At 41.3% G+C, this 24892-nt stretch overlaps 1 protein-coding gene across 3 annotated transcripts in view; it reads right to left on the bottom strand.

Moving 5' to 3' along the window:
* Nucleotides 1–24892, bottom strand: part of PCSK5 (proprotein convertase subtilisin/kexin type 5) — a 445528-nt gene that overhangs the window by 362410 nt on the left and 58226 nt on the right. For all 3 annotated transcript variants that reach the window (XM_049710824.1, XM_033440255.2, XM_004276376.4), the window contains exon 3: nt 1337–1450. In XM_049710824.1, coding sequence (XP_049566781.1) covers nt 1337–1450 — 114 coding nt within the window. The remainder of the gene's footprint in view (nt 1–1336; nt 1451–24892) is intronic.

The following is a 24892-nucleotide window of genomic DNA, read 5'->3' as shown; positions in this document are numbered from 1 at the left end:
GTCCCACCTCCCTTTGAACTTAGCTTTATAGCTCCTTCTTTCTTACACAGAGTTCTCTGTGTAAAATTCTGTTTGGGGTCCAAAATCTTTCCACAACCTTCCACTTCCAGGTAAGACTAAGAAAAGGGAAACTGGGAGAAACGCCAGCTACATTCACCCATGTCCAAATAAACACAAATTCCTAGCGTTGCTAGGTGCTAGGTTAGATTCTCAGATGGGAGGATATAAGTGACCCCCTGCCCAAAGTAACAGAGCAGATTTAAAAATACAACAACTATGAAACAAAGTGCCAAGGGAAGGATGCCAGGAGTGGCAGAGGAAGGACAAACACGGACAGGTGAGGACATGGGAGACATGAAACAGTCAGCCTTGGGTGTGGGCTCTGAGGGATGGACAATACTGAACCGAGGATGTGGGCAAGGGCAAAAGACCACTCTGGGCAGAAGGAATGAAATGCAAGGAGGCAGAAAAGCATCAGACAAGTATGTGGAATGCAATGGATTCGTAGAGAAGCAGGGTCAGGGAGTGCAAAAAAACAAGGTAGATTGGAGGAGATAACTATGGCAACAACTTGCAATAAAGATTTTCAAAAAAGAGAAAAGTTAAGGTCTTTTGCAGATTATAGAGCAAATAGGTAACATATGAATTTCATGATTAAGAATAAGTAACATATTCTAATCAATTTCTCAGGTATCATGAATATAAAACCCTAAGACTAGAGAAGTGTCAATATATTTTCAAAGGAGGCGACATCAACTGAATTTCTAGACCACTCTTCCCAGTATGTTAAATTTCCCTCACTGCAAGTTTTTGCTTGAAGCAATGAACTAGCTACAAGTCAAATACTTTTCAACTGCTTTTTCCCTAGTCTAGTTTTAAAAATTGTTACCCAAAGTGAGAAGGCACATTTAGACAACTAAAGTCAGGAATCTGCTACCTACTCGCAAAGTCATTTCAATGATTTCCATGACCCAGTACCATTAACCAGGCTGGTTTCAGGGTGGAGTAGATGAGTAACAGAGGTGAACATAACTATTGCTAGGTCTCGGGGTGTCTGCCCTTAGTATATTTTTCTATCTTCTCGCCCAAACTTACCAAGCTACCACACAGAGTAAGATCTCAAACAGAAACAGCTTCAGAATCAGAACTCCCTTCTTTCTCCTTAGACCTAGAGAGCTAAGTTCAAAAAAGATCCAGAAAACATCACAGGCCACCAATCTCCATCTTGAAACAGGAAGAAGTCCCTGGTCGCTGTTTCTGCGTCTTCCCAGTCCTAACAGACAATCCCTGCACAACACAGAACAGAACGCCGTGGCCCCAGGCCAGGCAAACTCACCATATACCACATGCTTGGCCACTTGGGATCATTGAAGTAAGTGGACTGGGCGTGGCTAAAGTCATAATCCCTCTTGGTCCGTTTTTTTACCACTTGTTGTTGGATCCACTCCACCTGCCAAGAAGGACATTTGGTGAGTGTTCAAGTTCCATCAGGGTTAGCACAACATAAATGACAGTCTGGGACATTTCCATCTGGAGTCAGTTCTGTTTAAGGCACAGGTTTCATTCTGGCAACTAGAATCTCCAGTGCACAGAGATGCCCTAGAAACCTGGTTCTATTTTATCTTTAATGCAGGTAGGCTTTGTAGTCTTTTATGACAGATCATTCGTATTTCTCAACAACATGCTCACCCCTTTAGCTTTTTCAGAAAGCATACTTTACTCCCAATTTATTGCAAATTGATAGTGTTAATTTTTAAAGCTAATTGATTCATCCTGACCTTATACTAAGGGCTAGAAAACTTCTCTAAAGGTCCAGATAATAAATATCTTTGGCTTTGCAGGTCATACAATCTCTGTTGTAACTACTCATTCTGCCATTGTAACACCATAGACAGCACATAAACAAATGGGTGTGACTATGTTCCAACAAAACTTGATGTATAAAAACAGGTGGGAGGCTGGATTTGGCCCACAGGCCACAGTTTATATCAAAAATTTTAAATGGTCTGGGATTACACATCAAATTAAGAGAATCATCCTCGGATCAAATGCTCTAGGATCACAAATTTTTTTTAAAAAAATGGCTGTCTATAACAGAGTGGTGGAAAAAGCACTATTCAGGTAATCAGAAAACCAAAGCCCTAGACTTGTCTCTGGTACAAAATTGGAGAAGTCACTCAACTGTCTGAGCCATAGGTTCCCTGTCAGCTCCAAAATTCAAACCCTCTACATTTGAGAAAGTCTTAACATTTAGCCACAATTAGTTTTTAAAAAGCAACCGGGAACTTTGAGTTTAATACAGAATTGTAACCTAAATGGTATGGGTATGAATGGGGGTACTTTTAAAAACAGTTAATCATTATGGCAATATAAGAATAAGCATGTTTCATTTTGAATGGAGCATCTCAGATACAGTATCAGCCCGGTGGCATTCTACCATTTGTTCCTAAATTCTCTTTGTTTGATTTCTTCTGGCCACAGCTAATTCCGTTGTAATACTCTAAAATGTTTCCACCATGTATCTCTACTCTCCACAAAGGAATTAAAAACTGGTGGGGGGGAGGAAGACTTTGTGGTCCACTACTATGATCTGTGATTCCATACCCATCCATTCAGTAAAAATTTCAGAACCTCTCTTGACTACTTCAAAGATTACTGGAGGAGAAGGAATACTAAAGGACCAATTAACAAGCTCAAAATGCATAAATAAGGTACTAAGGCCAAAAGCCCAACTAATAAATTTCTATCATTCTCATATTGGGAAATATTATTCAACAAGAAGATTGGTATGCAAGATGAATTTAAATAGTGAATTCTTAGTTACATCACTAACAAGGCAAACAGAATCACACAGCCTCCCAAATAAGATCTATTTATGATTTGGACCACAGCTAAGCATCATATATGTGCATTTTCTGCTAGATAATTTAAGCAAAATTATCAGTACAGAGAAAAGTCAATAAATGAAAAATAATATACTGGAAAATGAAAGTTTTCTGTTCCTGCTTTAATTAATCTAGACCAAGTGACTCAGTGGCACTGAACCATTCTACATCACACACACATGCACACACGTGTGCACACTGGATAAAAGGTATTACATGTTATTTCTTTAAACTATTGGACAATAGCTGTCAGGCAAGCTAATAAGGATCTTGTTTTTTCTTTACTCGAAGAGACTGCTGTTTAGAAATCACACTGAAACTAATGGGGCATTAAAAATGTGTGTAATTCTTTTAAATGAAGAGAGTAATTTTTAAAGTGACCATGTTTCTAAAAATACAGAACAAAATCAATTTCCTTCTCAATCAAAGTGGAGCAGCAAGCATGAGCGTGCATGTATTTTGTCTATTTCCAGAAAACATTTTAATCTCTTTATTTCAAACAATCTTTCTAAGGAATGACTTTCATAAAGTCATTTATTCATTCAATATGCAGTAAGTGCTTATTCAATACCAGACACTGTACTGGGAATTTAAAGATGACTAAGAATAATCTTCGCCTTTGATGGCCTTAATTTTATCAAGGAATATTTAGCAATTATTCTACAATTTTCCACTTCATAAAAATGTCATTATCTTCATGAATGACATGTGATGCAGGACCTATCACTATACTAATTAGACCATTTATGACAATTTTGACTATGCAAATTACATTTACAGTCCTTATAGTACTGTCTCTTAAGACTTACCCCAATAAGATGGAACTAGTTCATATTTGCACACTTGGTAAAAGAAGGCTGCAGATCTGTTTAGACCAAATGCTTTTCAAACTAATTATATATTGGCAGTGATCTTTCCTAAGAGAGCCTCCATGAATCCTGAACTGCCAACATATATGTGTTCACAAATCAGAAGGTGTCAAATCTCATGTGGACTCAATAAAGAGACGGCTTAAGCTCAGAACAAGTCTACAATAGGGTAGGGTGGATAACCGTCTCTACAATGACACTGTAAGTATGCACTTCTCCCTACATGTGTGCGTGCATGCGCGCGCACACACACACACACACGCACAAATGGACAAATGGGATAAGTATGTGAGAAAACCAAGTGACAGCCATTTTCCCAGATGAACTACAGGTACTAAAATAGAACAAAATACCTCACCAAACACCATCTCTTCTGTAATTTTACCAAACAAAAATGCTTAGTTACAGGGTTCAGTGGCTAGAAGATAGCACAGCAAGTTGGCATCTACATTTGACTATAAGTCACTCTGTCTGATCACAGGGCTGCAATACTCAAGAAAAGTACAGTTGTTTTTTTTTAGTGTCAGATACCATGTATTTTGTTTTGGTGCTTTACGAGTATGAGTCTATAGCCCTACATTTTTGGGAAAGCAGGAAAAGTACCCCTTGGGTCTGAAGATTTCTATGACTGGAAAGAGCATATTTATATTTTTAAACCATTATCCATATGTCTGTCCTTGAGACCTTAAAAAAAAAAGCTCAGAGGTAATGCATTATACAGATTTCACTTCTTGCCAAGAAGCCCAGTGCAAAGAAAAACCAGTTAGAAATTCATTTTCATAAAACTATGGTCAGCCCAGGAAAAAAGGAAAACTGTGTGCTTTCCCTCACTGGTTTAACTTCTAAAAGTTCTATTTCCTATATATTACGGATCTACATTTAAGCCAGAGTATAAAAACCTTTAGACCTCTGAAATCAATCTAGCCTCCATTAGTTAAGCCACCTGTGTGGTACGGGGTGTTAAGGACAGCCCCTCCCTCTACTCACAGAGCTCACCTGCCTACGTGGTCCACATGAACAGTGGGCATTTGCCACTTCAGAATCTTTGTCTAAACATGTTCTCTTTCATCAGTTTCATTTGTCAAGCAAAGCACGCTAATTGATGATTATGGGAAGCCTACCCCCAGTCTCAGCTGAACTCATATCTCATGATTTTGGAATTTACCAACTTTCTGACACTATACACACAGGGAAGGAAATTTGTCAGCAATCAGAGAAAAGAGGATGTTATAGCCTATGAATCTACATTATATAAGTTATCATATAAATATAAACAGAAAACCAATTATGGTATCTATCACAAGAAAGACATGGTATCACTTATATATAGAATCTAAAAACAAAAGTCAAAACTCATAAAAAAAGGTAGAAAAGTGGCTGCCAGGGGCTGGGGGTGGGGGAAATAGGGAGAAGTTGGTAAAAGGTACAAACTTACAGCTGTAAGATGAATAAGGTCTGAGGATCTAATGAATAACATGGTGACTATAGCTGATAACACTATATTGTATAATTGAAATTTGCTAAGAGAGTAGAACTTAAATGTTCTCACCAAAAAAAAAAAAAGAAGATAAACATGTGAAGTGATGGATGTGTTAACTAGATGGGGGGATACTTTCAATAGATCAAATATATCAAATCAAAATGAGGTACACTTCAAGTGTCCTACACTTCAAGGTACACGTCAACATGTCAAGTTTTATATGTCAATTATACCTCAATAAAACTGAAATTTAAAAAATATGTAGTATCTCCACAGTGAGGAGAAATCAGCCCTTTAGATATTAAAATATATTAAAGCTAATAACTGAAACACATACCGATAGCAAATGTCTACAGGTATTGATATATCAATGGAATGGGATGGAAAGTCAAGAGACTGACAGAAAATATGTAAGAATATAGTATATGATACGGTTGTTATCCTAAAGCAATGGGGGAAAACAGATTACTTTATAAATGATGTTGAAACATGAACCAACTGGGAAAAAAATAAAATTAAAACCATTCCCACATCTTAATCAGGATCAGTTCCAAATGAATCATATTTAAAAGTAAAAGTCAACAAATAAACCCATATAAGTCCCATGAGAAACAAAGGAAATTTTGAAAAATAACCTTAGAGTGGATGATGCTTGTCTAAGTATAATAAAAACCACAAAAGTGATTTGGAAAAATGGATACATTCAACTACAGAAAACATAAATTTGGCATGCTAAAAATTACTTCATAAACAAGGAAAGACAAACTAGAGAAACATTTATAGCTGCTACCATGGACAAAGGCTCTTTCCCTCAAACATAAAGAGTTCCTGGGACTTCCCTGGTGGCGCAGTGGTTAAGAATCCACCTGCCAATGCAAGGGGACATGGGTTTGAGCTCTGGTCCGGGAAGATCCCACATGCCACAGAGCAACTAAGCCCGTGCGGCACAACTACTGAGCCTGCGCTCTAGAGCCCACGAGCCACAACTACCGAGCCCGTGTGCCGCAACTACTGAAGCCCACGTGCCTAGAGCCCATGCTCGGCAACAAGAGAAGTCACCACAATGAGAAGCCCACACACAGCAATGAAGAGTAGCCCCTGCTCGCCGCAACTAGAAAAAGCCCACATGCAGCAACGAAGACCCAATGTAGCCAAAAAAATAAATAATTAAAATTTAAAAAAAAGAGTTCCTACAATCAGTAAGAGAAAAATTCAATAGGAAAACAGGCAAAAGAGAAGAGTACCATAATCTACAAAAAGGTAAATCAAGTTTCTTAAACATATAAAAACATGCCTAACCTCATGCATATAAATACAAAAAACCAAATTAAAACCACACCAAGATACGGCTTTTCACATCTCACCTTTCAGATATAAACATTCTAAATATTGATGCCATACTACTAGGGAGAAATGATAAAATAGTCATCCTCATATAATGGGGATGGGAATGTAAATCTATACAACTCTATGGACAGTAACTGGACATTACCTACAAAATTCCTAAAATAAGTCATTCTACTTTTAGAAATTTACCCTACATTTTCAAAAAATATTTTATTTAAGTATAGTTGATTTACAACGTTGTGTTACTTTCTGCTACCCTACATTTTTATTAACACATGTAAATATACAAGGTTATTTATTGAAGCACTTCTGGTAATAACTGAAAGTAATAAACAACCTGAATATACACTGATAGGGATTAATTAAACAAACAACGACATATCAATATAATGGAGCACAATGCAACCATAAAAGATAATGAATTGGGCTTTATGTATTGACAGAGAATAGTCTCCATGATGTAGCCTAAAATGAAAAAAAAAAGGAAGGTACAAACAGTCTACAAAAGATACTACAGGGCTTCCCTGGTGGCGCAGCGGTTGAGAGTCCGCCTGCCGATGCAGGGGACGCGGGTTCGTGCCCGGGTCTGGGAAGATCCCACATGCCGCGGAGCGGCTGGGCCCGTGAGCCATGGCCGCTGGGCCTGCGCGTCCGGAGCCTGTGCTCCGCAGCAGGAGAGGCCGCAGCAGTGAGAGGCCCGCGTACCGCAAAAAGAAAAAGAAAAAAAAAAAAAAGATACTACAATTTTTGCACCTCTCTGAGGTAACTGCTATACACAAAAAACCCTGATAACACTGGTTGCTTTCTGGGGAAATAACTAGGTGATTGAGATGCAGGAATACGAAGGAAAACTTTTACTGTAGGCCCTTTAATACCTTGTTACTTTTGAACTATGTGAGTATGTCACCTATACAAACAATTTTAAATTTCCTTTAATTTAACATATTCCATTGGTTACTATTAATGTAATCCAACGGTATCAAATGGGACCAAATGCCTAAATTACAACATATTTGAAAAGCAATAATGAGAAAAATAGTATGTAAAAAGTACCTTAGATGGTTTTGCAGTATGTTATAACATGGCCAATATTGAGAAAAGGTGGGTAAATAACCAAGGGACGTGGTTGGAATTTGGGGAACTTGGTTTATAATCTCAGATGTGCCACCAGCCACCTGTGTGACCTTGCAAAATCTTCGTGGGCTTCCTTCATCTGTAAAATGATAGAAGACAGACTAAATATGCTCTCTACTCTCTTTCTTCTGGCTTTGAAATTTTTGTCGATGTATGTGGTCTACTCTCTGATGTGACTGGGAATGAAAAGTCTGTGTTAAACACAATACAGAGGTGAGATAGGTGCTCCTGTGGACAGATGATCTTAAGTCATTCTGTGCAGATGCAAGATTAGTATTTCGAAAGGAACATAGTAAATATATTACTACTTTCGTGATTTGATGAAGCAGACGCCAGCAAATAAAATATGTGGGATTCCATCTTTCATATTCTTTTTTGATCAGCTTTGACAAAATGGGGGAAAGGAGCATGAAGAGCTTTCTCCCCTCTGTTTTCTTCTCTGACTTTGAAAACAAACAAACAAGAAGTACTAGTTAAGTACATACCGGCCAGGCCGTGTAATTTTTTCCTTTGGAAGTAAGGGATTGATGGAGACGATTTGGCACTGACAAGCTACTTCCAAACCTTAAAATCTGAAGCCAACATATCCCAAAAGTTTTCTAAAATTCTGATCAAGAAATCAGAGGTAATCATTGAGAGAATCAGAGAATCTAGTAAAAGTATGCGTTCAGGGTATAACAGTCTTTAAATTTTGCTCACTAACTGGTAATCAGTGAGTTACTAAATACTGACATTGTTATTTGATTTGATCACTCTTTTTGAAGGAAAAAACCATAATTGTTTGAAATCTGCTTATTTCAGAGGGCTACTTGTGAACAAAATAAGCATTATTGTTTATCTGAAGGAGAATTTTCACTTGACTTCCTTGAGATAGGCACACTGAATCCTATTTAATGACTGCAGACATCAGAGGTTTATGTTAAAGAATCATCTAGTCAGGAATATGAGGAATAATACAATTTTGAAAGGTCACTGAGAAGAAAGTTGTGAAATAAATACTGCACATATGTTTAGAAGAGGGTAATAGAAGACAATGTAGGCCTCAGTGAAAAACTTTAACTGTCCTAAAATTTTATAATTAGCTGGCTTTCTCCAAGAGAACCCTATATTTTTAAATGTGTCATCAATTTAATCATGTTCTATTTTGTATCATGAAAAACTCATGGCATTATGGTTCTAACTGTATTACTTACTTTTAGAGAATTAAAGTTATATTTATTCCCTTAAACTATTCCACTATTATTTGCACACTTCTAATTTCATTTCCTAATGTGTTGTCTAGTTTTTTTCCTCCCCATTTCTGCTAAGATGATGTATGAAAGGGAAAAATGAACGGTTACATCCAGTTAAAGCAGTAAAATTTATTCCCCCCACCAAGGCCTTTTCTTTCATTTCTCTATTCACTCCAAAAATATTATATTAAGTACCTACTATGTGGCAGGCACTGTTCTGGATGCTACAAAATGGCAGTGAGCAAAATAACCAATTTCCTGCCTCCAGGCAGTTTCCATTCCACTGGGAGTTAGACCCTAAGCATGTAAATAAATAAAAGATTATATAATAGATTTTCATAGTGTTAAATGGTACAAAAAGTAAACCATGTAAGGTGGTTGAGAGTGGTTATGGAGGAGGGGGCTATTTTAGGTAAGGTGGTCAAGAAAGGCCTCTTTGAAAGATGTGATATTTTAATAGAATCCTGAATATTAAGAAACCAGCCATATAAATGTCTCAAGGAAAATACTACAGGCAATGTGAATAGCTAATGCAAAAGCCCTAAAACAACGTGTGTCTGTAATTTGGTCTACAGCTCATCCATGGGCCATAGATGCCTACAGCGATCCCTCAAGGCCTAGGGGTAGGTATACCAGTAGTGCATTTCGCCCTCCAGTGGATGGATGAGGAAAGAGACTCACACAAGTCACGGAAGCTGGTTCCCAGCCATCTGGTCAACTAATTCTGGGCTCCTGAGTACAAGGAAAATGGTCTAGAAGGCCACACAGGTTCAGGGTGGGCACGTCCCCAAGGCCCCACCAACTCCTCAGCTGGTAGGGACAAACTCAGCTGAAAAAAAAGGCTCAGCAAGACCCTCTAAAGCATGAGGCCCTGGGCAGAAGACCCTCCTGCCCAGATCTAGGAATGGTACTTGTGTGATGCTAGCCACTATAAACTGGTCCAGTAAGGAGCTGTGATACAGATTCTGTCCTTTCAATTATGTAGTAAAAAAATCACAGTTTCAATGTCATCTAAACAGCAGAGAAATTATAAAATGACTTCCAGGATAGAAAGGATTCCAAGTATGAAGCATTCAAGCATTAAGGAAAGAATAAGGCATAAAATGCTATTTAGTGTATAAGCAGGTATGGAACATTGTATTACTAATCAGAAGACGAAGTTACTTCATCCATCCATCTCAGACATATCAATTACCACCTCTGCAACTCCACAAAAAAGGATATAATATCTGTGTTGGACAAATTTTGCAAAACAATTTAACATTAAATTAGGTTCATTCAAAAAGCAAGGAGGTTATTTCTAGAGCTATATGTAAAAATATTTAGCATGTGCTCTTCATACATGCAGAGGGGTAGAGCTGGACTAGACTATGTCACAGATAGGCAGTACAGAATAATGAACTGGGAAAGTGTGCTACCTGAGTTCTTGGTAGAGTGCCACCAATTACTAGCCTGTCCACTTTGAGCAAATCACGTAAGCCTTAACGTTCTATATTCTCACCTGTAAAATGACATTTTTGAGGTGAGGCTCAAAATATATTGCGCTATACAAATGCAGGCTCTTACAGGACTTAGTACCTTGTATTCTAATTGCATGTTTCTTGCCACTTCCTTGAAAGAAAGAAGCTAGGTTTTAGTATTCCTAGTATCAAGGGCAATGCTTGACAACAGGCCCTCAATAAATAGGTATAGAGGGCTAGACAATATTTTTACATTGAATTAATACATTTTCTGTTAGGCATGTTTAAGTCTTCTACTTATTAAAAAAATAGCAGGAAATTTTAAACAGGAGAGGGTGCTAAAAACGGTGTATGTTTAATTCTACCAAATATAATAGGATATTTCATATTTCAACAACAGAAAGATGATATAGCACAAGTTATTACTTTACTAGCAATGAATAGGATGGGTTCTTTCTATATATAATTCTATACTTTTAATGTATCATGGAACCCTTTTCGGTTTGATCCTCGACTTGAAACCTACTGCTGTACAGATTATCTTAGGAGATGGAACCACTTCCTCCACTTTCCGAAACTAAGTCTGAGAAGCAACAAAAGACAGTGTCCACAATTAAAATGGATAAACATAGATGAAGTAGTGGTTGACACAGGTCAAGAACTTGGCATATGAACACAGAAATCAGCAGTCTTTCATAAACTACAAGGGTCCAGAGTTAAATAAAGTCAATGAATCCTAGTGCTAAATGATGCATCTCCCAGACAAATAAAGAGCATCTCCAATATTTAAACGGTCAACAACTAGTCCGTAAGCAAAGGATATGGCAGAAGAAGTAGGACTTTAAAAGCAGCTACAGAGGTAGAATATAAGAACAAGAAAACGACTGGAAACCAACTCAAAACAGAACAGGAAAAGGTGCCAAACTGATAAGAAAAAACATGTTAGGGCATCTTTCTTTAAGGAACATTTATTTTCAAACATTTAAACTTAAGACTTCACACATCCTGGCCACTAGTAATAATACCCATAAGCAACAGTTTTGTTCCCCTAGGTCCGATAACAATACATATATTTTTATATATTTATATCTATATTTTGCTTTCCCTTTATCTTTCCAGTAAAGATAATCTCAAAAGATTTTAGGTTCATTTTCCCATTGCTGTGTCACTTGCTAAACTTTCTTAAAATCCCTTGAAGGCATGACACATTTTATACTTGTTTCAAATGTAATATATTTGTCTTTTGAAAAAATTTAATTTGTCCTCTAGGGGAAAAAATAGCTCCCTATTCCTAGTCATGCCAAAATGCTTTCCAGTGGGTAAAACAGAATTTGATTTCTGTTAAAAAAAAAAAAAAAGTGTGTGTGTGTGTGTGTGTGTGTGTGTGTGTGTGTGTGTATACGCAAGCACACAGATGCACCCAGCACATGGAATAGAAGTGGTAGAAGGAAAAGCCAGTGATGTCAACTCATTAGATACCTGAATGGCAAAGAATGTTGCATTTTTAAAGTTGGATTTCAGGTTTTTCTATTTTAAACTTTAGGACAATTAATGTAAGCAATGAGAGGAAATTCGAAAAACAATTTTGATTGCTTAAAAGTATTAAAAGGAAATGGAATTCTAAAGTACCTAAACTAATTCTACTGTCTGAATGCCACCTGGGTTAAATTCACACTTTTTATTAAATGCAATCTTAAGGCAGGGATTAAATTGGGACGGCACAGAATTCCCTCCAGCTTCACTCTAGGATCAAGATCATCACTGCATTAAAAACACAGCGGCATGACTTCATTCTACATGTATTTGTCTTTTGAATAACCATCCTCTAAGCAATTTGAAAGCCAAGGCAAGGTAATAAAATCCACTGAGCATTTAAAGTTATACCTCATTCTTCCCTTAATACAGCTTAAGTTTTAGATATCTGCAAAAATGACAATTTTACCTTAAAACAAAGTGTTAATCACTTAATAGATTTTGGTTCTCTTTGACCAATCCTGCAACTCTGTGAATAAATCATTCAAGATATTCCCAGATCTGTATTTGCAAAAACTGGATGCCCTCAAGTTGTATATCAAGTGAATACAAAGACGAGCATTATTTTGTACAGAGTGGAGAAATTGTTCAATTCAGCTGAGATTAATATAAAAAGAGGCAAATGCTGGCAAAGGAAAGGGCAGTCATTCTCATTATTTCTCCAAGCAGAGGACATGGGGTGATCTGCTAAATACCAAAAGTGTATCAGCAGCTTACTCTTAATATAATGTACCACTTAATTCCATGGCTCACGAGCAATGATTGTAAAAGTTATACTCATAGGGGGAGAAACACTCTTCTCCAGTGACTAATTCAGCTCCACTGCACACATTGTCTTATTCTCCAAGCTATTTAAATATAAATGGCAATAGCTTTTTGTTTCTAATTTCCATGGACCCTACTGCTATGAGTTTGATCACAGTGGAAAAATTTGAGGGGGAGGGGTGAGTACATAAATTCAGAATTAGGTACCCGAAGTTTTAATCTCATCCATTTTATTCTTTTTTCAATGTAAGGTGTTCTCAGTACTCTGATAGCTTCTGTTTTTTCATCTTGCCAGCATCTGTAAATCTCTTTATTGTCAAGATCTCAAATCCTGGAAATCAAGAAACTACCAATTGTTGTGTTAGTAAGTTCTAGCACTGTGAATCAAATGGGGTTGGGCTAAAAATCAATGTCTTCTCTTCCTCCTGTTACTATAAGATAAATATGCAACTTTAGGGGTGAATGCACGAAGTCTGTACAAGGGTTCTATGTTTTTTTGAGGCTACCTGACATTTTTAAACCTAAAATGAGCTCAAAATGTGTAAGTCAGTAAGTAGTACGAAGTCACCAGCGGGGGAGAAGTCTGGATGAAGATCCCGTGTTGGGCCCCCAAAACGCAGAGAGAAATGAGAAAGGTGGGCCTTTGGAGAGGGTCTCTGACTTGGGTTTTCACTCCTTTTCCTTTTTTCCTGAACTCTAACCTTACACTTGGCAGAGATGGCAGGGGTGTTTTGCAACAAAAACACTGGAACTGTGGCAGCTCTTAAACACCATCATCACCCTCTGAAATATTTAGCAAACAGCTACTTTGGTCAGGATGGGGGAGGAGCATGCCTTCAGCCTCCTGGAATAATACTGTCCAAAATCCCTGGGCCAATGGGAAAGGGATTGGCATTTTCTCACCTAAATCCAGTTGCCTGAGGCAAACCAAATGTTTTCTCAATTTCACTGCTGTTCCTTCACCTTGAAACCACTGACAAGGCTTCCAGCAAGGTGGTACTTGACCAAACTTGCAGGTCAGAGCACATAAAAGTCTGGAGCGGGGCCTGATGAGTGAGCGTGTCCGATGGAGCTTCCGCCTGCCCTCTGCGAAGGCCAGGCAGCGCCCTGGCTCCCAGCTTCCTGGCGACCTCAGTGTCACAGCCGAGGAGTGCCAATTCACTCCACTGGGCCTCCCCCTCCCTGAACTCATAACTCATACCCACCACAGTCAATTACAGGAGCCCTGGGGCTGAGGCTCAGGGAAGGAAAGAGAAAGCACATTTTCAGCACTGTCATCAAATCTGACACATTTTCAGTGGGGAGACCCAGAAGCCACAGCTCTCCCCCTTCAAGCTTCCTTCTTTCCTGCTGTGCCTTTTGGATGCCTTACCCTGGAGTCTGTTGTGTCAATGTTCATGGGATTGTGATGAACTTTACTGCACCCAGGGGCTGTCAGCAATTCTAATGCATCACTTTCCCTCCTCCAACGAGTTCCACTCTGGCACATTCGGGCTCTCGGCAGTGGAGTGAGAGCTTGGCCTGGACCACGGTTCCCGGCAACCCTACTGAGTCTTGGCTACTTGAGAAAGGGCCGTCAAAATTGTAGCACCTGGGCTTCTTTGGCGGCGCAGTGGTTGGGAGTCCGCCTGCCGATGCAGGGGACGCGGGTTCGTGCCCCGGTCCGGGAGGATCCCATGTGCCGCGGAGCGGCTGGTTCCGTGAGCCATGGCCGCTGAGCCTGCGCGTCCGGAGCCTGTGCTCCGCAGCGGGAGAGGCCGCAATGGTGAGAGGCCCGCGTACCGCAAAAAAAAAAAAAAAAAAAAAAAAAAAAATTGTAGCACCTGCCGAGTCCACTTCTTAGACTTGGTTCAGTATAAAACTTAGCAGCTCAGAATCTAGGGGAGGGAAGGCAGAGCAGAAAAACGGTAATGACAGGCTTGAAGATGATGTCTACAATTTGTGAAGGTTCAGGAGGATGAAAGCAGCATCTCTCTAGCCCTCAGAGCAGCCACGCCACGCCTTGCCCGGAGCAAGCGCCCTGTAAGGATTTACAGAATGAATGACTGTATTAACTACTCTTTCAGTAAAGGAATAATCGGTAGTCCAGTTGTTTTTCAGCCCCAAATGCGTTAGGGAAAGCCAATAAACAAGCTCTAGCAGGACAGGAGTTCTCAGTCTCTGGAAAGAGAGGGGAAATGATCTGTCATTTTCAGATAGGAGCTTCTGGATTTAGGCTCAAAATAGACCAATGAAGTCACTGTTGCTTGGCCAAGGAATAAATCGTATAGGTGGTGGCAGCTGTGTTTTTTTGCAGTACTTTGATTTCCAATGGGTAAAGAAATCACTGGTTAATGCTTTTGAAAGTAAAACTGATGTTTTTCATGTTTTGTGCAAAATAAAATCTACCTGTTGTTTCTCGAACACCACCAAACTGTCCCATGAAAAGATCATCCTTTCACCAGTGGGGAGCCTGGGGCACAGGGAGGTTAAGTGACTTGATCAAGTCACAGGATAGTAAAGGACCTGAAACAAGAATCCTTAACAAGTAAATCCACGCCCGGGTTTCTTTCCACAGAACACAGTGGCTCCTTACTGAAATCTCTCTTCAGCTGATGGAGTGGGTTGAGGGAGCACATCTTTTTCCTCCCCCTTTGTGTCATTATAACATTTCTATGCCTGGAGATTAGTCAAAGCTGATCACTTAACTAGAAGCTTTAGTGGGTGAAAGGTGAGGGAAGGAGGAAAGAAAGTAGGACAAAATGGCATAACACCGGAGCTTTTATCATCGATGTAAGGAATCTTGCGGAGGTGTTCAATTACTCAGCTGGAAGCATTTTAAAATGGGTTAAGACACTCAGTTAAGTCTGCAAATGACAGGAGAATTGTCTGATGAATGAAAAATAAAAATCTGAATCAGGAAAAGAATTCTCAGCACAGCCTTGGCAGTGATGACAGAAATCCTTTTTCCCTCAAGGGTACCTTCTGACTTGTAATTTAAGAGCCTAGGAAGTTCAAGGCCTAAAAATCTCCCAAATTAAAAAAACAAAATACTACCTCATTGTAACCAAATCCTTAGTTACCCAGATGCTTTGAATTAGACTGAATTGACAAGATGAGACAAAGGAAGACATGATGGTTACTGATTAAAAGCGGGGTTTCTGGAGTCCACGCAACCTGTGTTTGAGAATGCTGGATTGTCCACTGAAAAGCACACTGACCTCAGACAAGTTACTTAACCTCTGAATGTCAAATGGGGCAGACAACTGGATCTGAAGACTAAAGGAGCTTGATTCATGACAGATCCTTAGCACAGTTCCTGACACAAGACTGTCCACCGTGCAGCCACGGCGACGTGTTGGTATGGCCAACTACGCCCACCAAGGAGTTTACTGCTTTCATTAGCCCAAGAGCTGCAAGCTTGAGTTCAGTCCCAATTGACCAGAATGTGACACTGAAGGTCAAAGTTTTACAAAGGCACACTGGACTGGAAATCAGGAGATCTGTACAATCCAGCCCTGTTACCTCTTTGGTTTCAATGTCCCTCTCTACAAGCTCAAGGTGTTAGGTCAGAGCAGTGAGCCGAGCCCAGGGGTTCAGAGAGTTGCCTCCACGGTCAAGGAGGTGTGGATAAACAGTAAGGCCAATCAATGTCCCCTCCTCCCCACCCTCCAAAGTAGGCCATCTCTTTTTTTTTTTGCGGTACGCAGGCCTCTCACTGTTGTGGCCTCTCCCGTTGCGGAGCACAGGCTCACGGGCCCAGCTGCTCCGCGGCATGTGGGATCCTCCCGGACCGGGGCACGAACCCGCGTCCCCTGCATCGGCAGGCAGACTCTCAACCACTGCGCCACCAGGGGAGCCCAGGCCATCTCTTGAATAAAGTATTTTGCTTCATACCAGAAAAGACAATCTCAAAGGTTCTGAGATCCCACGTGGTGAGTAAAATTCTACTGAACCTCTAAAATGTTTAGATCTGCTTTTTGTCTAGCATTAGGGCAACCTACGTTAACCTCTGAGAATTAAGATTTCTCTTTGTTTGTCTGTTTTGTGCAAATAAACTTTCCAGCTCTTTTTATCTTATGGAGTAATCAGCAGTAGCCTGGGGTGGAAGACTGGAACCAGGGAAAGCTATGTTGATGACAGAATTCCGCTAAGGGCAGTCATGATGTTTCTCCATTAAAGTGGGTCTCTGGACCTTCCATAGAGCAATTCTAATGAACACATATGTCTTAGAGTTTACCAAAGCCATGTTTAGAAAAGGAAGTAGATATGCACATAATGATTTCTATGATAATATAAATAATTAAATAAGCTCACAATACAGAAGGTCGCAGAAAGGTTCCACAAACCATATGAAGTGGTCCCCACCATTGATGGATCAGATCTGACCACTCTTCAGCATTTCCACAGCCATCACCCTAACTGAGACGCTGATTTTCTCATATCTTTCTCACTGAAATCCCTAATAATTCCCTGGTTGGATTTCTATAAAGTCTGGCCCTCATTTCTTTCATCCTCCAAACTCTTCCAGACGACCTCAGTAGGTCAATTCTTTTATCCCAGCACCCTCTTGGTTGAAGGCACCTGCTTTCCTCCTCTGGTGCATTCCGAGCAACCTATGCTTATCTCTACCACAACCATTATTAAAAGCCTTTGAACTATTGGCTTGTCAGGCTTCCCCGTGAAAGCTTACCTTCCTAGAAGGAAGAGATTGTACTTCCCATATCGGTGTCCCTGGCACTTGGCAGATTACCTGGCTGACAAAGGAGGTGCCGTAAGTATTTGCTGAATGAATGAATTTGCCTGTAAATGCACGAAGAATAGAGCAGAACTTTGTAACGGACTTGGACTGGCGTTCAAGGCCTTGCCTCAACTGGCCTAGCTCCTGAGACTGACCTCACACTTGTTTGATACAGGTGGTCCTTGCTAAGCTTTCGAATCAACCCGATTGGAGACCCTTTCACTGAGCACCAACCAGGTGCCAGGCACTGGTGTTTTATCAGTGAATCCACCAACAGGCCTCTGACTTCCTGGAGCAGGGGGGACAATTTAGTTAATTGCTGGCAATTAAGATCAGGCAGGTCTCTGCCCTCCAGGAGCTTACTTACAGCCCGGGAGGTGGAGTTATTACAATACCAAGGGGCGTATGTCTTAGCAACATAGGATTCTCCCTGGTCCCTTCTTGCTCTAAAATGTTGTGTATGCAACGTCTGGAAAGCTTCGGCATGTTCCTCCTGCTACGCTGTGTCTTGTGAAGTGGGCCAACGATAGAGAAAATAGGATCCCTCAGCCAAAGGGGTGAGGTGATAGCTGAGCGTCTGAAGCACATCATAGTTCCTTTTGGGCCCTGGCTAACACCTGTCACCTTGTATCTGCAGCGAGACTCAAGTGGAAATGGGTTACCTCCTTCCGCTTGGAGGCTCTCTGTTTACTGAGGCTGATTGTGCCCTGCATGGAGAGAACAAGAAGCCATGCACAGGCAGAACTAGTTTTCCTTTATGTAAAGATATAACGTGCAGGGCTGAATGGTTTCACAGTATATGTTGTGTGGAAATCGGACAGACAAAACTAGATGGCTCTAGATTAATTCTAGAAAGCAACACTTACTATGTAACCTTGCCCAAGTGATTTGACCTATCTAATTATCAGTTACCCTGGTGTGTTGTGAGCCAAAGTGATGGGCACGTAGTAGGTGTTTGGTAGAAAACAGTTCCTTTCCAGTACCCTTACCACTCTTGGGGCCAAACTATCAAATATGTTTATTGACAGGTTAACAGGACACACTGGGGGTTCAAACATGGATAGGTCCACCTGCGATTCATTGAATTTAATTGAAGTCGGTAAAACCACTAAAAACAGGACTATCTCTATAGCAAGAAGAGAGATTTTTCAAGAGCACATTCCCACGAGGTTGGGATGGTAAGTTGCTCTCTTTCTGGGTGGAGTACCCAATAAATGTCCTATTTATAAGTAGCTATTAAAAAACTTTTGTCAAGAGAAGCACTGCAGGTGACAACCATGATTTCCTTTTTCACTTTCTAGCTACCCCACATCCTCTAGAATAGGATGAAACTGTCAGAGTTTCGGTTTCCCAATCGCTAGTCTAACCATCCCAGACGGTAAGCAATCTGCTGAAACTGACTTCCATCAGGACTTCTGGAGAGATTTCTCCTTTCTCTGACCTACCTCCAGGGCCCTTTCCAGCCCTGCCTCAGTACAAGCTGGTATGCACCCAAAGCATTAACCCTGGACTAACTTCTAGATGCACTGGTTGATACAGGGGCTTAGCGTCCAGGGCAGCCAAGATGGCGTCACAGGGCAAACCGCCTTGCAGGCAGGGACCTTATCTGTATACTTGCACACCGTACCATGCTTGTCATCCACCCTCTGCTGTCTCTCTCTAATGTGCCCTCCACAGCTCACAGGCTGGATTCTACTTCCTAACTACAAATCCCACCGCTGTTGGCAATCTGTGGCCCTCATGTGGCAGGTCCAGAGCTCAGGAGGTTGTCCTCCCCAAGAATTCCCTCCTATTCTGGAGTCAGGGACTAAAAAAGCAAAAAACTAGCTTTCTGCATCTATTCGTTTTTGCTTCATACACCTAAGAAAGGGGGACGTAGCCTCACCAAAAAAGTCACCAATAAACATGGGATCAGGGCCTACAGTACACTTTAGTTAGCAGCCTCTCGTGTCCTGCCGCAGATTCTTTGCCTTTGGGGCAGAGATCTTAGAGATTATCTAGCTCAAACCTTTCATATTACAAATAACGAACTTGAATCCAAGTGAGGTTACAGTTTATTTGTGATAAGAAAGGTCTTCCTCCTCTAAGGCCTGCCCTTTGACCACCATTACACAGTCTAATATTTGATGCTTGGCTTTTAAGCGAAATTGAACCAACATGGATAATGACCCCCGACATGGGCAGGAAGAGACAAAAGTGCTGTTAAAAACAAACTTGGCTTTCTAAAGTTTGACAATGAACGGCCGGGTTTAAAATGCGAGCCTACAAGGAAATAGCCTTGTAAACATGTACAGCAGATATGCAGTGAGGACTTAATTAATACGTGAAGTTGAAATGAAGCATGAATTAACAATGGCATTCATCAAACCGAAATTATGCTGCTGTTAGTCATGCATTGGCATTTGTGGGCTTTATTCCCTCAGTCATACATAAAACATGCCCAGGTGCACACCTAGTAACCATCAAATACAATGGACAAACATCCCAGCTGCAAAGGAAGCGCTGCTTGGCGAAGGCCACCAGTCTTTGGTGGACTTGCGCTGACCACCCCATAACTCATTCCACCGTTGGCATTTTTTACAACAGTGTTCTAAACACAAGTTTTATTTCATTGCTTTTAACCCAAGATGTGTGTAAAATATTCAAGAACACTGAGATAATGCCAGGAAGAGTGTTCTGAGAACACTCAAAGTTTTAAAACATATTAGTCACGCAATATAAATATTCACTGTAAGAAACGAAAAAGAAAAACCAAGGCACAAGGAACTCTCAGAACACCGACTTGTCTGTATTCTGGCCAAAGGACTTTTACCCTGTTACAGGTAAATGTGCCCTCTTGAGACAGGAGAGCAATGCAGCTGCCAGTGTCATCAGCTCTGCTCACCAAGTGCCACAGTCAGTCCCAGGTACTCTATCCATACGGTCTCTAATCTTCTCAACAAAAGGTTGGATGTTCTCTCCATTTCCCAGCTAAAGAAACTGATATTCAAAAAGCTAAGCAAAGTCCAAGGTTACCCATGAGACTATGCAGAGCTGGGATGTAAACCCACAGCTAAGTCCATGCTTTTCCACTACACTATAAGCCATCATTCAATTATTCTTTAACCAAGAGTAAAAATGAACTCAAACAAATGCTCTGACACTACCTGCCCTTCCTTGCCTGGCACGAGTCCACACCTCTCTCAGTTGGCTAAGAACCACACGAAAACTAAATGTCAGGATGCTGCAGGACAGTTGTTGCCAACAAAATGATTCAGGTGAAGATGCCTCCCCCGTAATTCTTCTTCTTCCAAGTTGCTTATTTTAAACACAAAAGCTCCTTAGATTTTCACTGTAAATTGTTGGAACTGGAAATGTGAGAGCAATTTCACAGGAAAGCTGTGATTTTTGTGGTTTGCCAAAGTCTGCAGCCCAGAAGAGCCAAGATTATGTTATTTTCCCCCAGAACGGTGTTAGTAGTGATCTCTCTCTGATTGCGTCAGATCAAGTATCCCCAAAATACTAACCAGTGAGCTATGGCCCAAGCTGATCTTTTAACTTTGCTTTTCTATGGTATTTCAAAAGAATAAAAGAAAGAAAAAAGGGAATAATGAACATGATGCCAATAATAACAATAGCTACAATTTATCGGGCACTTTCTATGAGCGAGACTCTGTGTATATATCTTATCGTTTAATCCCCATAACAGTCCTAGAAGGTCAGCTGGCATCATGTAAAGGACATTATCATGGACGAGGAAGCTGGGACTCAAATAGGTTTAGTTTTCTACCATGTTCCCACAGCTAGTAATTGGCAAAGCAGGACTCAGACAAGACCTGCCTCCAGAACCCACTCGATTCACCATTACACACACAGTTTCTTATGAAGCAAGACAGGACCAGGGCTGGGTCCCTGAAGATGCCCAATTTGGACTCTGTCACCCCTCATCACTTTTTTGTTGGTCACATTTCAATCTGTGCCAGCCAGTCAGGGGTGATGTCTTACTGGTTCCATGACACCCACTGACAGAGCCACTCTCTACAGACGGGGCACGTTATGCCGGTTCTCAGTCCACTTCCAAATCTCTGCTGAGACCTCCGGGAGCAGATGACAATGACTATCAACCCCAGTGCGTTCGGTCCCTTTCCAAGTTTAGGCAGAACGACGGAGCCAGGCACACACACCACGGTTTTAAAACCTACCGTGTATTCTGCTGTGAATACCCAGTTGTCAAAACTGAAAGTGTCTGGATGCTTACGGAAGGGCCACCCTGTCACATTCCTAGCCTTGAACATCCCGCTGGCTCCAGGAGGGTGAATCTGCCAACAGACTCTTTCCTCATGTGCTGGCCGATCGCCTGGCCCCTGGCTCAGCTGGATCTGAGCCTTCCGAGTTGCCAAGCCAGGTCTCAAGCCAGGAGCTTTCTCTATAACCTCCTTTTGACCCAGTAGCCCAAGAAGTCTTTCTGAATGAGCTAAGGGAAGCACAGTTTACCCACCCTTCAGGACTCAGATCAAAGACCTTCTCTTCCAAGAAACCTTCCACGATCCCTCCCAGCAACTCCTCCTCCTCCAAGGTCTCCGCTCAACCACTTATTCTGGGAGGGCTTCCCCGACCACACTCTCTAAATGGGGTCTCCCTGCCCCAATTACTCCAGCATCACCCTGCGTAACTGCTTCCCAGCACTTACCACAACCTGAATTCATGCCGATTATTTGTGTGTATCTGTGTGTTTTCCATCCTCCCCACAGTAACCTCATGCTCTACCAGGGCAGGAACCTCACCGCCTCCACGACTGTTGTTTGTGGTCAGCTCAGAGCTGGAGACACTGCAGGGAATCAACACCCGAAGCAGTGTTACCCAATAAAAGGAGAAAGCACACACGTGTATCATTTTAAATTTGTTAGGGACCCCACCCATTAAAGACGCAAAAAGAAACAGGTGAAATAAATTTTAATAAGTCTTTAACCCAGTACTCCAAAATGTTATTATTTCATCATGTAAGCGATATAGAAATTATTAATGAGATATTTCAATATATTAATGAGATATGTTCAGTTTTTTGGTTCTAAGTCTTTAAAATCAGGTATGTATTTTATACTTACAACAGATCTCAATTAAGATACCAAATTTTCATCAATAATACTCAATCCAGGGCTTCCCTGGTGGCGCAGTGGTTGAGAGTTCGTGCCCCGGTCTGGGAGGATCCCACATGCCGTGGAGCGGCTGGGCCCGTGAGCCATGGCCGCTGAGCCTGCGCGTCTGGAGCCTGTGCTCCGCCACGGGAGAGGCCACAACAGTGAGAGGCCCGTGTACCACAAAAAGAAAACAAAACCTCAATCTGTACTTAGCTTCCATAAAACTGACAGTTGAAACAGCAGATTCACATACCCAAACTGTATCAGACACAAACGATTTCTAATAACTGGGTCAAGGATAAGTTTTAAAATTTAAAGTTAATTAAATTAAGTAAATTTACGAGCCAAGTACACAATGGCCCCCTGTGGCTGGTGGCTGCTATACTGGAGACTCATTTAAATGATTCAATGAGAGAATGAATTCTAAAATATCAACTGATTGCTAAATTAACTGTAAAGAAAATGTTGGCACTAGTCAATTGAAAGGCTTTAAATCTCTTGGATTCTCTCTGGAGGCTAGATCACTTTGTTTCAAGTCAGTGCAATCCTGACTCATTTCCCTGTAGGAGTACAGCAGCCCTACCATCCTGTGCCACGCACGGGAGACAAGGCTACGTAGAGGCACCAGATGCAATCAGGAAGCCTGACCTTCAGGCTCAGCTCAATCACAAAGACTCAATCCAGTTGGGGGCGACAGTAACCGGTGCAATCAGGGACACAACTAAGCCACACAGCTCTTCTGTTAGATTAGCAAGAAGCTGTCCTTCTTCCAGCACTTGCCGCCTGACCCAGTCCTTCAGCACTCTACCACTCCACTTTTCATTCCGACTGCATACAGGCTGCAGTTTGCCTTATAAGACAGTCAATAAGTTGAGCCTGGAGAGAGCCCTATTCGTCATGAACAGGGTGACTAGTTGTCCCTGTTGGACAGGACAATTGCAGTTCAAGCCTGTTGTCCTGGTGTCATCTGCACCCCTCTTCGCTCTCAAAACTCTGGAAGATTAGAATTCATTGTGGAACCTCACAGAGAACTGAGCTCCTATCGGGCACTTGGCAAACAGCTGTTGGATGTTAATGAGTAGAGCATGGCGGGAATCTGAGGATGCCCGATGCTCCCCTCTGCCCTTCTCTTCCATACATACGATTTGGGGAGTCATAAACAAATGCAACCCTGATCAATAAAAAGAATAAACTGGACTTTACACTAACAAGATCAAATTTGCAATCTTCGGTGTTTTAAATTTCCTTTTGCTCTTTCCTTAATCATGCCTTTTCCCCATGATCACATGCCCTCTGTTTTCCCTGAATATTAAAATTAGTTTTTTCTCTGACAGTTTCTCTCTATGGCTTTGCTTCCCTCACCCCCACTTCCTTTCAATGATTAGCTGCCCACAAAGCTTTCTCAGACTTCTCACTCCTTCCAAAGTCTAGCCTGCTGAGTTTCCCTTAACTCCGGTTGTTTGCAACTAACCTTATTCCTCCTCACTCTTTCATTTCCCCTTCAATTCGTGAGTCTGTTAGAATCTGACAATTGCCCTGACTGATTCTTCTGACTTAGGATTTAAAAAATGTAAGCAAAAGAAAGATTTGTCCCTTTTATTTTATTTTGTTTTATTTTATCCTGTAATAAACCTTTTATTTTTATTTTACAGTTGAAGAAGGACCCTAACTCTTGTCTATGTTATTTCCTACAATCTCCTTCACTCTCAAGTCTCCACCTTCTATTCGTTTAGTCATGTACACATCTGTCTCCATCATATGCCACGAGTAGGCGCTGGAGCAGGGACTCTGGTCCTGGGCACCCGACTCTGAAAGCCCTGCTCCTCTACAAACTAGGTGTGTACGCAAAACTGCGTGTTCTGAGCTAGGAAGAACAGGGATTACAACACCCATCTCAGAGGGCTTTGGAGTATTTAAATGAGTTAACACGAGTAGGGCACATATAACCATGCCAGACCCACACTGAGGGCTCGACAACAGGCAGCTACTGTCATTACTCATCCTTATTTCTCCCCTGCACTTAGCACAGTGCTGTGCCCTGCACACAGCAGTGCCCAATAAATGCTCTTTCAACTTGAATGTTTATTGCTGCAGATGAGACAAATGTGAGCTGACTCTCAGAAGGGTTCTTAAGCTTCACCTGGCAAATATCTCTGCTTGTGCCAGAGCCCCAGAGTCTGGAATGTGGTGGACTGCTTAGGGAAGAAGCTCACTGGATTAGTGCAAATCCTTCTCTAATCTTGGAGGCGGGGTGGTGAGGAGTATCAGACTGCACGTGCGGCTCACAGTAGCTCAGGAGCATCATCATTTAATAAGAACATCGGGGCTTCCCTGGTGGCACGGTGGTTGA

This window comes from Orcinus orca, chromosome 6, assembly GCF_937001465.1.
Source record: "Orcinus orca chromosome 6, mOrcOrc1.1, whole genome shotgun sequence".
Lineage (NCBI taxonomy): Eukaryota > Metazoa > Chordata > Mammalia > Artiodactyla > Delphinidae > Orcinus > Orcinus orca.
The sequence above is the reverse complement of the archived record's forward strand: the minus strand, read 5'-3'. Positions and strand labels throughout refer to the sequence as shown.